General features: G+C 35.4%; 1 protein-coding gene across 3 annotated transcripts in view; it reads right to left on the bottom strand.

Moving 5' to 3' along the window:
* Positions 1-4,207: 4,207 nt before the first annotated feature.
* NMD3 (NMD3 ribosome export adaptor) overlaps positions 4,208-13,612 on the bottom strand; it is a 33,296-nt gene continuing 23,891 nt past the window's right edge. For all 3 annotated transcript variants that reach the window (XM_081829047.1, XM_031035098.2, XM_081829056.1), the window contains exons 11-16: positions 12,574-12,719; positions 10,135-10,247; positions 9,297-9,369; positions 7,305-7,411; positions 6,279-6,349; positions 4,208-5,840 (exon numbers count right to left, since the gene is read on the bottom strand). In XM_081829047.1, the coding sequence (XP_081685173.1) occupies positions 5,707-5,840; positions 6,279-6,349; positions 7,305-7,411; positions 9,297-9,369; positions 10,135-10,247; positions 12,574-12,719 (644 nt within the window). In that variant the 3' untranslated portion in view covers positions 4,208-5,706. The remainder of the gene's footprint in view (positions 5,841-6,278; positions 6,350-7,304; positions 7,412-9,296; positions 9,370-10,134; positions 10,248-12,573; positions 12,720-13,612) is intronic.

Raw genomic sequence — 13,612 nt, 5'->3', positions numbered from 1 at the left:
GTGCTTTAATAAAACCACCCTGTTTGCACTGAAGATGCCTCAAGAATTCTTTCTTGACCGGTCACTCCTGAACCCCAACATTTCCACATCAGATAAGAGCCTATCAAAATGACATAGAAGCCAGATTGATGGGGTACCCACTGGCTAATTCTGGGACAACAAGAGCATCAAAATAAAAAATTCAGGGGTGCCTGGGTGGCTCAGTGGGTTAAACCTCTGCCTTCAGCTCAGGTCACGATCCCGGAGTCCCAGGATCAAGCCCTTGTATCAGGCTCCTTGCTCAGGGGGGAGCCTACTTCTCCTTCTCCCTCTGCCCCTCCTCCTGCTTGTGCTCTCTCTCACTCTATCAAATAAATAATATCTTTAAAAAAAATTAAAAATTCGGGGCACCTGTGTGGCTCAGTCGTTAAGCGTCTGCCTTCGGCTCAGGTCATGATCCCAGGGTCCTGGGATTGAGCCCCGCATCGGGCTCCCTGCTCCTCGGGAAGCCTGCTTCTCCCTCTCCCACACCCCCTGCTTGGTGTTCCCTCTCTCGCTGTGTCTCTCTCTGTCAAATAAATAAATAAATAAAATCTTTAAAAAAATAAAATAAAATAAAAATAAAAAAAGTTTTAAAAATTTAAAAATTCAACCTATAAGGAAACAAACAACCCAATTTCCAAGTAAAGACAAAAGATGTGAACAGCCATTCTACCAATGAAGTTATACGAGTAACAAATAAGCACATGAAAAGATGCTCAACATAATTAACCATTAGGGAGATGCAAATTAAAACTACAAGAAGATTGCAATGACGTGGATGGACCTAGAAGGTATTATGCTAAGCGAAATAAGTCAATCAGAGAAAGACAAGTATCATATGATCTCACTGATACGAGGAATTTAAGAAACAAGACAGAGGACCATAGGGGAAGGGAGGAAAAAATGAAATAAGATAAAACCAGAGAGGGAGACAAACCATAAGAGACTCTTAATCTCAGGAAACAAACTAAGGGTTGCTGGAGTGGTGGGAGATGGGAGGGATGGGGGACTGGGTGATGGACACTGGGGAGGGTATGTGCTATGGTGAGCGCTGTGAATTGTGTAAGACTGATGAATCACAGACCTGTACCTCTGAAATAATACATTATATGTTAAAAAAAAAAAAGTAGGAAAGGAAAAATGAAGGGGGGGAAATCAGAGGGGGAGACAAACCATGAGACTATGGACTCTGAGAAACAGAGGGTTCTAGAGGGAAGGGGTAGGGGGATGTGTTAGCCTGGTGATGGGTATTGAGGGCACGTTCTACATGGAGCACTGGGTGTTATACGCAAACAATGAATCATGGAACACTACATCAAAAACTAATGATGTAATGTATGGTGATTAACATAACATCATAATAAAAAAAACTAATGATGTAATGTATGGTGACTAATATAACATTAAAAAAAAAAAAAAAACTACAAGAAGACATCACCAGCCACCTATTAGGATGGCTTTAAAAAAACCTGGCAACACCAAGTAGTGGTGAGGATGCAGAGTCACTGAAATGTTCACATACTGCCAGTGGAAAAGTAAAATGGCACAAACCATTTCAGAAAAACAGTCTGGCAAACTTTTATAAGTTAAATATACATTTACAATAGGATCCAACAATCCCATCCCTACTTTTTTACCTAAGTAGAATGAAAACTTGTACAGAAATATTCACAGCAGCTTTACTCCTAATCATCAAAACCTAGAAACTCAAATGTCAACAGGGGAATGGATAACTGGAACACCGTATTACTCAAAATAAAAAGAAACAAACTCTTGATATATACAACACCTTGGATGAATCTCAAGTGCACCATGTTGTGAAAACAAACAGACTCAAAGGCCACATACTATATGATTTCATTCACATATTTTGGAAAAAACAAACCATGAGGTCAGAGAACATCTCAGAAGTTGCAGGGTGAGTGGTGTGTGGTTAAGGATGAGGAAAGGGCTTGAAAACAAAGGGAATTTGTGGAGGGTTAGGGGAATGATAAAATTGTTCTGTTTTGATTGTGGTGGTAACTGCGTGAATCTACATGTGTTGGAAGTTATGGAACTGTACATCACAAGACTGAATTTTACTGTAAGTTAAAAATAAATTTAAAAAGAAAAATCAAGCAAAAATAATGATTATAAAGGAATAAATCCTCTAATTCCTTAAAACAGAAAACCAACTAATAACCAAGGAAGCTTAGGGACATCTGGACTAATCAACAGCACAAATCTCCTGATCCAAATGCACTGAGAATTTGGTATTACTTCTGGGAATTTGGTATCACTTTTAGTCCTGCTAAAAGGGTTTACCCTAAATCTAATCATGAGAAAATATCCAAGAAGCCCAAATTGATATCATTCTACAAAATAACTGGCTTGGACTCTTCAAAAATGCCAATTACATAAAATGTAAAAACTCAAGAACTGGTCCAGAAGAAAGAAATCTAAAGAAATATGAGAACCCAGTGCAATGCACAATCCTAGATTTATTTTTTCTATAGTAGACTTTGTAGTTGGGACAAACTGACAAAATTCCAATATGGACCACTGATTAAATATCAGTACTGTGCCAATGTTAATTTTATCATTTTGATCATTGCACTAGGGTTATATAAGAAAATTCCTGGGCACCTGGGTGGCTCAGTTGGTTAAGCAACTGCCCTGGGCTCAGGTCATGATCCTGGAGTCCCTGGATCGAGTCCCACATCGGGCTCCCTGCTCGGCGGGGAGTCTGCTTCTCCCTCTGACCCTCCCCCCTCTCATGTGCTTGCTCTCTCTCATTCTCTCTCTCTCAAATAAATAAATAAAATCTTTAAAAAAAAAAAAAAAGAAAATTCCTTGTTCTTGGGCAGTGGGGGGAGACACTGAAATATTTGGGGGGTTACTTTAAATGGTTCAGGAAAAATTAATTACAAAGAACGCAAATGAAGTGAGCATTTGCATTTGGCAAATCTGAGTGAAGGGTATCCAGGAATTCTTTGTTAATAAACTTAGTCTGAAATTATATCAAAATTAAATTATTATTATTTTTTAAGATTTTATTTATTTATTTCAGACAGAGAGAGAGAATGAGCAGAGGAGAAGGGCAGAGAGAGAAGCAGGCTCCCGGCTGAGCAGGGAGCCCAACGTGGGGCTCGATCCCAGAACCCTGGGATCATGACCTGAGCCGAAGGCAGACGCTTAACCGACTGAGCCACCCAGGCGCCCCTCAAAATTAAATTATTAAGAAAAAGTAATAACATCCTTGGGCTAAAAATAACAGATCAAGTAATCTAAAGGACAGAATCAATATGAACACATTTACTAAAATAGTCCAGGGAAAACTTGGCACTTACTCAGTATTGACTACAGAGGAGTAGTGTCTAGTCCTGGCACTCAGCCTGGAGTTCTAGATTCTACTGTGGCAGATTAGCTTGATGCTGTTAAATATCTGAATTACACAAGTAACTCTCTCCCTCAACTGTTTGCTTGCTCATAAAATGACTTTCGACTACAAAACAACACCTTCAAGTGAAGATCTGACTACACAAGAAGCTAACTGACCATATGGCTTAGAAATCACTCCTGTATTATAAATCAGCTTTTTGAGAATTTGATTAATACCAGCCTTCCCAAAATGTATCAACTCTGAGACAACAACAGGAGTATTTGGGAAACCACAGCCTGGGAACTTTAGAGTAACTATACTCTAAAATGGTAGGTTTATCAAGGCTGTGTAACTCTGAGAATTCGGCTTATTAGTTTTTCTATTACCTACATTCCTTCACCTTGTCACAGCCTTCTTTCAACCAACAGGTTTCATTACTCATAAAGACAATATCAAAAAGAGTAAGACTAGGGGCGCCTGGGAGGCTCAGTCATTAAGCGTCTGCCTTCGGCTCAGGTCATGGTCCCCGGGTCCTGGGATGGAGCCCCGCATCGGGCTCCCTGCTCTGCGGGAAGCCTGCTTCTCCCTCTCCCACTCCCCCTGCTTGTGTTCCCTCTTTCGCTGTGTCTCTCTCTGTCAAATAAATAAATAAAATCTTTAAAAAAAAAAAAAAAGTAAGACTAAATAAGTTTAGTGGGAAATTATACTTCTCAGTGAGAAAATCATATGACAAGTACTTAAATAATTCCACCTAGGAATACTGCATAAGATACTCTTGTCATTTAAATACAACACTAATACAATCACTTCAAGGACACACAAAAAAACGGGAGAATGTTTTTATTTTCATGCTTTTTCAAGTCTTGACATAGAAGAGGTAAACACAAACCACAAGTGAAAATTTTAACTAAATATGCAGACAGAACAGGAACGACTATATAAAGTTCAGGTCTTTACCCATAACTTCAGAATTGGGGAGTCTAATCTTAAAAAAAGGAAATGCTCCATTCATCGCTTACTCAATTTCCTTATGTAGTGGTATAGCTAGAGTTTATGAATTAGCTTTTGGTTCTGGCATACTTATTAAGTCTAATCTTGCTTATAGAAATAGGATCTTAAAATTTCATTCTCAAAACACTTTAAAACTCAAGCCAATGCTTTTCTTTCTTTTTTTTTTTTTTTAAAGATTTTATTTATTTATTTGAGAGAAAGAGAATGAGAGAGAGCACATGAGAGGGGGGAGGGCCAGAGGGAGAAGCAGACTCCCTGCCGAGCAGGGAGGCCGATGCAGGACTCGATCCAGGGACTCCAGGATCATGACCTGAGCCGAAGGCAGTCGCTTAACCAACTGAGCCACCCAGGCGCCCAAGCCAATGCTTTTCATTCAAGGATGTAGAAGGCATTCCTTTTTCAAGTCTGACATATGGTTTTATAAAGCATAAAGATCATTTTTATTATTTCATCATCTATGTGCTAGATCTTAATATTCTTTTTGATGGTGATATATTCAATGACAGAAACTTATATAAAGAAAATTCCTTCTCAAATTGTAAACCAAAATTTCAAAAGCAAAAATGCTTGAAGTGATAGGAAGACATTTTTATGACACAAGCAAGCTACTGGTCTAAGCTGCTGGCATGAGCAAAAATAACAAAAGTACAAATTGTTAGTTAACCCTTAAATAATCTATGTTTGCTACAAATCCACAAATACTTTAAATATATTTTCTTCTGCAATAAAAATTAAGATAACCCCAATTTAAGCTTTTGAAGATGTTAATATTATGAATAAAATAGATTAACTTCTCCCTGAATGTCCAGTAATAAACTGAACCCCAACTTACCTATCCCAATGACATAAAAATGATCTAAAGTGGATCAAAGTGCATTAACAAGTTCATATAAAAATGATTCTTCATATGCTCTTTTACTAAAGCCATCAATGCAAAAAGAAATGTAAAAGCTTGTTTCATACTTGAAGATTTAGGTAACCTCCAAGGCATCACAACTTTTGAGATTTCAAATCTGGCGCTACAGTATGCAAAAATACTAGGGTATCCTAAAAAGGCAAACTTAAAAAATTCCACACATAAAATGGCCTAAATATCATTAATAATTACATTCTTCATAATCTTTTATCCAAAAACTTCAAAGCTATCAATCTCGTTCAGTGCTTTGAATGAGCAATCAAAATAGTCCCATTTATTCAAGTTTAAAACTAAATTTCTCCTTTCTCAATATGGAAGCATAGGCGGAATAGACAATGAAAGTTATTTCATCCAACATCCTGAGTCTACAGACATGGAAATCATCTACAACACAATCTCACTGTGTCATCATCGATTCAGCTTCTTCACCAGTAGCATCTTGAGAAATGTGGAGGTCTTCAAGCATCTCAGCCAGACTAATTCGAGGGGCTCCTTCATCATCTGTGTCACTTTCCACAGGAATGGTTGAATCTAAAAAAAAAAAAAAATACAAGGAGGATTTCAAATAAATACAAATATGGAAATATGCAAAATGCCTCCCCCCACCATCATTACTATTATTTAACCATATTATATCTGCAGTTCTTGTATCCTATCTAGAGCAGGCATTTATAGTCACTAAATGAATGAACTACATAAATGTATGAATAAATATCCATTAGTGTAAGAATCAGGAACTTGAGGGATTATAGCAAGATACAAATAATATCAAATGTGGTAAAACAACATTTCAATAAGTCTTACTGTTCTGCAAGTATTTTTATTTTTTGTAAATGTTTAGTCAAGTTTTAAAAACAAACACAGAAGTCATTAATGGAATGAAAGTTTAAGATACCAAAATACTTATACTGGGGTAATATATCTGTACAAAAGCAAAAGATACAACTTAAACACTCCTAAAACACTAACCTCTATAAATGTTTACATTTTTCCTAATTGCCTCATCTTCTTCAAGATCTTCAAGGAAATCTTGGTATTGCCTACAAAAAGAGAAAGAAACATTTAACTATTTGATCTTTACCAACAAAGTATGAAGTTATGTTTTCTTCATTTTCAGCACTATAAGATAAATGTGTTCCAAGTATTAAAATCTTTAAAAATAATATCTGAAGGCCAAATATGGATGTTAAATACTCTGACAAGTTAAAAAAAATCTTTTCTTTCAAAATTACATGATTAAAAAAATACATACTTGAATATAAGGTAATATTAAATATAAGACGAGAAAACGTCCTCCTACTTTACCATCCCCCCCCCAAAGTCTTGTGGCCAAGTTAAAATACATACACTTTTAAGACCATAGTTGAAATAAATATGTACATACAATATCTAATTAATTTAACATTATATATTTGTAAATACTTATTTTAAATTACCTTATGAGATTGTATTTTGGAAGTATTACTATTTCCCACTCACATTTCATGACATAATTTTATTTAAACTCTTCATTTTTTTAGATATCAGTGTCTTCACCATCATTAAGGCCACTTCTGAATTGTCCAATATACTTTTCTAGAACACAACATCTTCATTTCTCCTTAAGTTGTTTGAAAAATAGCATATTTGATATCAACGGGCTCTTTTCTTTTTATCCTAAGTCATAAGTACTGACTTGCTATTTGTGATATCCACAAAGTACTTATTTTAGCTTTTCAAATGCACTGTTTACAATAATGCTGCAATTCTCAGGCCAAAACCCAGGAAATAATAATATTAATATATATATATTATATATACATACATATATAATATCATTATATCCCCTTATACTGATTTAATTAACACAACACCCTCTTACACTGATACAATTAACACAATAAGAATACAAAACTAATACTGAATGCAACAATCGTGTGATAAGTATATATAAAAACTATACAGATTTATTATAAGGATTTCCTTTGAGACAATATATAAGGTTTAAAGTAGGACCTTTCATCATCTGTATCCATGTTTTCTTTATCTCTTGCAAGCTCTTTCAGTTTCCAGTTTCTACGACGCTGACGTTTGGTACGGTCATAATTCTTCTTGATTAATACCTAAAAGTAACAGCAGTATTTGCAAAGTTACAAAAAAATGGGAATGAAGTAAAGAGGCCTCAAAGTCCAACAAAGTTAAAAAATGAAAGACTATGAGAAAGCCAGAAAGTCACCAGACTGATGACAGTTGGTTACATCATAGGAGACAAAAGTAGGGATCAAGAGGCAGTGTCAAGAGAACTTGCAATATTTTTCTACATGTACTTAGTATTTTACGAAAATGCATTCTGCCATTATTTTCATAACTGTTAAAATTTAATAACTGAAATTTTCCAGTGATTCAAATTAAATTGCTTTTTTATACCAAAAACTTCACATTTCTAGTGTCTTTTTTTTTTTAAGATTTTATTTATTTGAGCGAACAAGAGAGAGAGAGGGGGAGAGAGAGTGCGAGCAAGTGAGCTCTAGCGGGGAGGAGCGGCAGAGGGGGAGGGAGTAACAAACTCCCCACTGAGTGCAGAGCCCGATGCGGGGCTCAATCCTAGGACCCCAAGATCATGACCTGAGCCAAAGGCAGCTGCTTAACCAACTGAGCCACCCAGGTGCCCCTCTGTTATCTTTCTTTCTTTAGACACAGCAGAGAGGGAACACAAGCAGGGGGAGTGGGAGAGGGAGAAGCAGGATTCCCGCGGAGCAGGGAGCCCGATACGGGACTCGATCCCAGGCCCCTGGGATCATGACCTGAGCAGAAGGCAGACGCTTAACCAACTGAGCCACCCAGGCGCCCCTGGTGTCTTTCTTTATACCAAAGTTCAGTTCTCAGCTACCATTCACATAATCATCCTGAAATATTACCACAGGCAGACATTTTCCCTCCCTTTTATTACTACTAATAAGCAGTTATAGATAGAACTATATTTATCTTTTACAAATATATGTCCTAGGACAGTTTAAAAAACTGAGTAATAAAAATAATTTTACACAATACAAAATCTTGTATGACTGTCTTGATGGCCTCTTATGACTCTGTTAGGCTTTTATCTAAACTATGCTTCTATTTCCTAATTTACTAATTAATAAAAGCACAACTGGGTGGTGAGAGGGGGAGTCCTTCTTATACCATGACTTCATTTTTGCCCACATCTAAAGAGACTAGTGAAGATTAAGCAATCAGGAATTAGGGTCTTTCACATTCACTCTTGCTTATGATTCTAATAAACTCATGTTAGAATTTAACAGGCTTACAGGCTTTTTTCAGAAGAAACATTCTTTCTCTAAAACTCAACATTGTAAAGATTATTTTCAATTGCAATTACATGCAAACCTGAAAAATCTGAATAATGGTTTTAATTCTAAACACTTTAACTGAACAATATATGAAATAAGCTGAGCCAAGAAGAATGAACCTAAATTAAGTTCTAATGGTCATCATTTTTAGCTGCAAATTTATTTTTGCTCTACAGATGATATCAAGCATTTTGACAGAGAATGGAAATTCAATTATAAGAGCAATGAAAAACTCAATAAATCTTGGATTTTCCCCACAAAGACACATGATTAAATATGAAGACTTTGCCATTATACCTTAGCTGCAATTTCTTTTTTTTTTAAGATTTTATTTATTCATTTGAGACACAGAGATACAGAAAGAGAGAGAGCGAGCACGAGCAGGGGGAGAGGCAGAGGGAGAGGGAGAAGCAGGCTCCCTGCTGAGCCAGGAGCCGATGTGGGCCTCGATCCCAGGACCCTGGGATCATGACCTGAGCAGAAGGCAGACGCTTAACCATCTGAGCCACCTAGGCGTCCCCCATTAGCTGTAATTTCAAAAGAACCTCTAAATTGATTTGTTATTTTCATAAATGTGAACTCAACGCATCTTACCCGTAAGTGTTATTATATCAATCCTCTTTAACACAGGAAAAAAGGAAAAAATCTAAAGCCTTACCACATCTGGGACTCTATCGGAGTTCATTTTGTTGACATACTCATCATTTAAGTTACAGTTGGCCAAATCAAACCTGAAATAAAATTAAACACTTAACGACAAAAACATTTATTCTTTCCACATTCCTTCTTATTTAATGGATGTTCACCCGAAAGTTCTAGAATTAACATTTAATATGCTTTCCCACATTAAAAGTTTTGCAGTTTACTATACAATGAACATGCCTCTACAGATCGGGGTAAAGATAACAACACATTCTGATCTCTAGGTTTCACATACTACCCATCACTGTCCATCCTACTATGTACTTGTAAAAGAGTCGGAACAGACATATATCAGTATAACATTAGAATTCAGTTAGATGGTTCCATTTAATTAAAAAAAAAAAAAAAAAACCCACAAGAGCAAAAGTAATGCCTATGGCATGCTGGTAAGTTCTGTATTAGAATAGACTGTCCAATTCCTGTGAAGGATTCTTACATATATGGCTTCCATATTTTGAAAGTGAAATATTTGAGCAACAGCATATTCATAATAAAAAACTATGCACTCCCCAAAAAAGCTACAAACATGATCTAACCATACAACTTCAGGGTTCAATTACTCAAAATCTTGGATTAAATGATTCTTTAAGATGATGGCCAAAATGGAGTAACTATGGGCTTTTGTCCAATCTAGTTTAATTTAGTTATCAATAAAGTGAACTGTAAAGCTCCTAAGAACTCTTAAATTCTTTTTGGAAACACACCTTTGGTAGTATTTTAGATAGCTTTGCTGGCTCCCAAAGAAAATTTGCAATGCTAATTGCCAGTTTAAAATACTGTAAAATAATACAAACCCCAACACCAGGTCTCCAGGATTTAGAAGATGTCCCAAATGAGTACGACAAAAATACTGTTTATCTGTATTCATTTCAGAAGTTTTCTGTACCCAGACTTCCCCAAGGGTATGCTTGACAGGAAAGAAAATGCACACTTCAATAATCCAAGCATAACTCAAAATGCATCTCATAGAAACTAATACAATGTTAATTTTGGTTTTCTAATTTTCATTTTAAAGACAGCAATTGTTTTATTTTTCAGATCTCTGAAACACTGTCAAAATTAACAAATTACTGTACTGAGTACAGAAAAAGACTCAATAAGGAATATATAAAATAAATATCTTTATTAAGATTTTGAGACTTTATAAAACATTAACAATATCACCTAAATACAGACATATATAGAATTTTCAAAACAAATGTTTTCACAGGGAGATACATAATACAGACTGAGCAATAAGAATAACTGAAAAATCTTAACTCCAGAAAATATCCTAACAAGCCCCTGTTTTACACACAGTGTTCAAAAAACCAAGGTTCAGACAAAGCAATCTAGCAATCCCAGTGGCACTACTACTACTAGAGAACCCAAATCTTTATGAAATCAATATTTTGGATGTGGGCTATTTGAAGTATAATCCTTTTTGTCCTGTTGCAGAAACAACATCCCAACTTTGATTTTTTTTTTTTTTAAGTAGGCTCCATGCACAGCATGGAGCCCAACACACGGCTTGAACTCATGACCCTGAGATCAAAACCTGAGTTGAGATCAAGAGTTGGACGCTTAACCAACTGAGCCACCCAGGTGCCCCCCAAGTTTGAAATTTTAAATTAGAAAACCATTAAAGTCCCTTTCCAACATAGGATTTTATAAGCAATTGTAACTAACATTTCAAATTTCCAGGCTGAATTAAATACAGCACTTGCCAATACTTTTTACTAACAAAAAGAGATGTAAGTAAATGGGATCAAAAGCAAAATACTAAGAGTTATAGACTGGGGAATTAAGGAATCACAAAGAGATAGAGGGAGAAACTGAAATAAATGATTGTTTCCAGATTTAGGAAAGAACGGAAAAAAAAAAAAAGTGAATTACCAGTTTCTTCAAAATTAAACATACCTCACCAAATGATACCACAAACATGCTCCTTGGTATTTACTTGCCAAAGGAGTTGAAAGCTTATGTCTCTACAAAAACTGCAAACACAAGGATGTTTATAGCAACTTTATTCATAATTGCCAAAACTTGGAAGCAACCAAGATGTCCTTCACTAGGTGAATGGACAAACCGTGGTAAATCCACACAGTGAAATGTTATTTGGCACTTATAGATTATATGATTCTAACTATATAACATTCTGCAAAACTATAGACAGTAAAAAGATCAGTGATTGACAGGGGTTAGGAGAAAGGAAAGAATGAATACGCAGAGCACAGAGGATTTTTAGAGCAGTGAAAATACCCTGTATGATACTATAATGAAAGACACGTCCTTATACGTTTGACCAAACTCAAAGAATGTACAACACTAAGAGTGAAACATAATGTAAACTGTGGACTTTGGGTGATTATCAGGTATCCATGTAGATTCATCAATTTTAACAAATGTACCACTCTGATGGGTGGGTACTGATAATGGAGGAAGCTATGGCATGTGTGGAGGCAAGAGGTATATGGGAAATCTCTTACCTCCTCTTAATTTTGCTATTAACCAAAAACTGTTCTAAAAAAGTACAAGTTGTTAAAAAAAAAAAAAATTTTTTTTAAGGCATGGGGGCTCCCACTGATTAAATCTGGGACAATATGAATGTCCCAAAGGAAAGAAGGAAGACAGGCAAGCTAATAAAAAAAAAAAAGTTAAGGAAAAAAAAAAGAGTGAAGGGGGCCATTATTAAGTAAAAGATTTAAGAGGTATAACATTCACATTCAACATATGGTCCCCAACTGGATACTAGTTTGAATAAGCCATAAAAGGCATTTTGGGACAAATGAGGAAATCTGAATATAAACTAAGTTTATACGAATGATAATACTTTGATTATGTAGAAAAACGTTCCTATGTTTTAGAGATGCATACTGAAGTATTCAGTAATTAGTGATAATATAACATATACTTAAATTCAAAATGTTTGAAAATTTTTAAAGTAAAAAAAGGTTTGTTTGTCATTTGGTCCTCCTATACAAAAGTAACGCTAGGAAATCTTTTTCACAATAAACATTTTTAAAAATGTTTCTAACATTAAAGAGAAAAATGAACTTACCAGATAGTGTAAGTCTAATAAATTTCACCACAATGACCACGTGTTAAAAACAAATAACATACAAACATGGAATGCATTTGTAACCTAATGAGGTGTTAGCTTTATGTGGAACCACATAAAAAACATAAAAATACAAGAGAGGGACCAGAACAGTTAAGTTGGGGGGAAAAAAGATGGGGAGGATGGAACTTACCTTTTTTGATATCATTCCAGCACCTGCATTGCGTTTTGGATCTCGGACTATGCTGCATTCCATCACAATAAACTCCTCTAGCTGTTTGGGATGGCATAAACTATTGAAAGGGTGACTCCAGAAAGTGCTTCCATCAATATCCGCAACTAAGTATAAACATAGAACATCAAGAATGAAGTATTTCAAAAGCCACCAAATGTATTAGGAAGAAGTTGATATATATGAACTGGGAAGCATGAGGTCAAGAGACCACAGTGGCAACTCTCTAGAATCATCATTTATTCCTATAAATCAGCCCCAAACTTCTCATAGCACAAGAAAAATTTCAGGTGTCAATATCTTAAGTAGTTACTATCATCAGGACCCCACATAGCTAAGTGCCTTTAGAATAAGATCAGGGCGCCTGGGTGGCTCAGTGGGTTAAGCGCCCTACTCCTGATCTCAGCTCAGGTCTTGATCTCAAGGTCATGAGTTCAAGTCCTGCGTTGGACTCCTCAAAAAAGCCTACTTAAAAAAAAATAAAGTAAGTAAGATCAGATCCACTCAGTTATATAGTTGTTTCATGTGCTGGCACTTTAGAAACCTTATCAGTCATCCTAGCTGCTTAATAAGAAATAAAGTTCTACCTGACAGATATTCATCCCAATACTGCAAAAAGACCTTTGACTTATGAATTCTAATTGACAAGAATAAGTGACTTTCTAAAAAATGTAAACTTGATTTTTTATAACAGAAAACTTACATTACAGGAAATACATAAAAAAGATCAAGAAGTAGATGCTCCTATCAATATGAGATCTTCTTTAAAAAACAGTTTTACAAAGGGAATGTTAAAAATTGTGTAATATGATAAAATGAATTAAAATTCATATTTAAACTAAATGTTTTACTGCATTATAAGTGAAATGTTCTAAACTTTAAATAGTTGCTATACACTAAACTTGGCAATGAACTTAATTATTCACAAAAATTAAATAAGGTAAATAAGTCAATTTCAGTAAAAATAAACGGACTAACCTAGTAAATTTTTTAAAATTCA

Source organism: Leptonychotes weddellii, chromosome 1 (genome assembly GCF_054177405.1).
Source record: "Leptonychotes weddellii isolate Sample4059 chromosome 1, ASM5417740v2, whole genome shotgun sequence".
NCBI lineage: Eukaryota > Metazoa > Chordata > Mammalia > Carnivora > Phocidae > Leptonychotes > Leptonychotes weddellii.
Note: the sequence above shows the minus strand (reverse complement) of the source record. Positions and strands in the feature narration are given on the sequence as shown.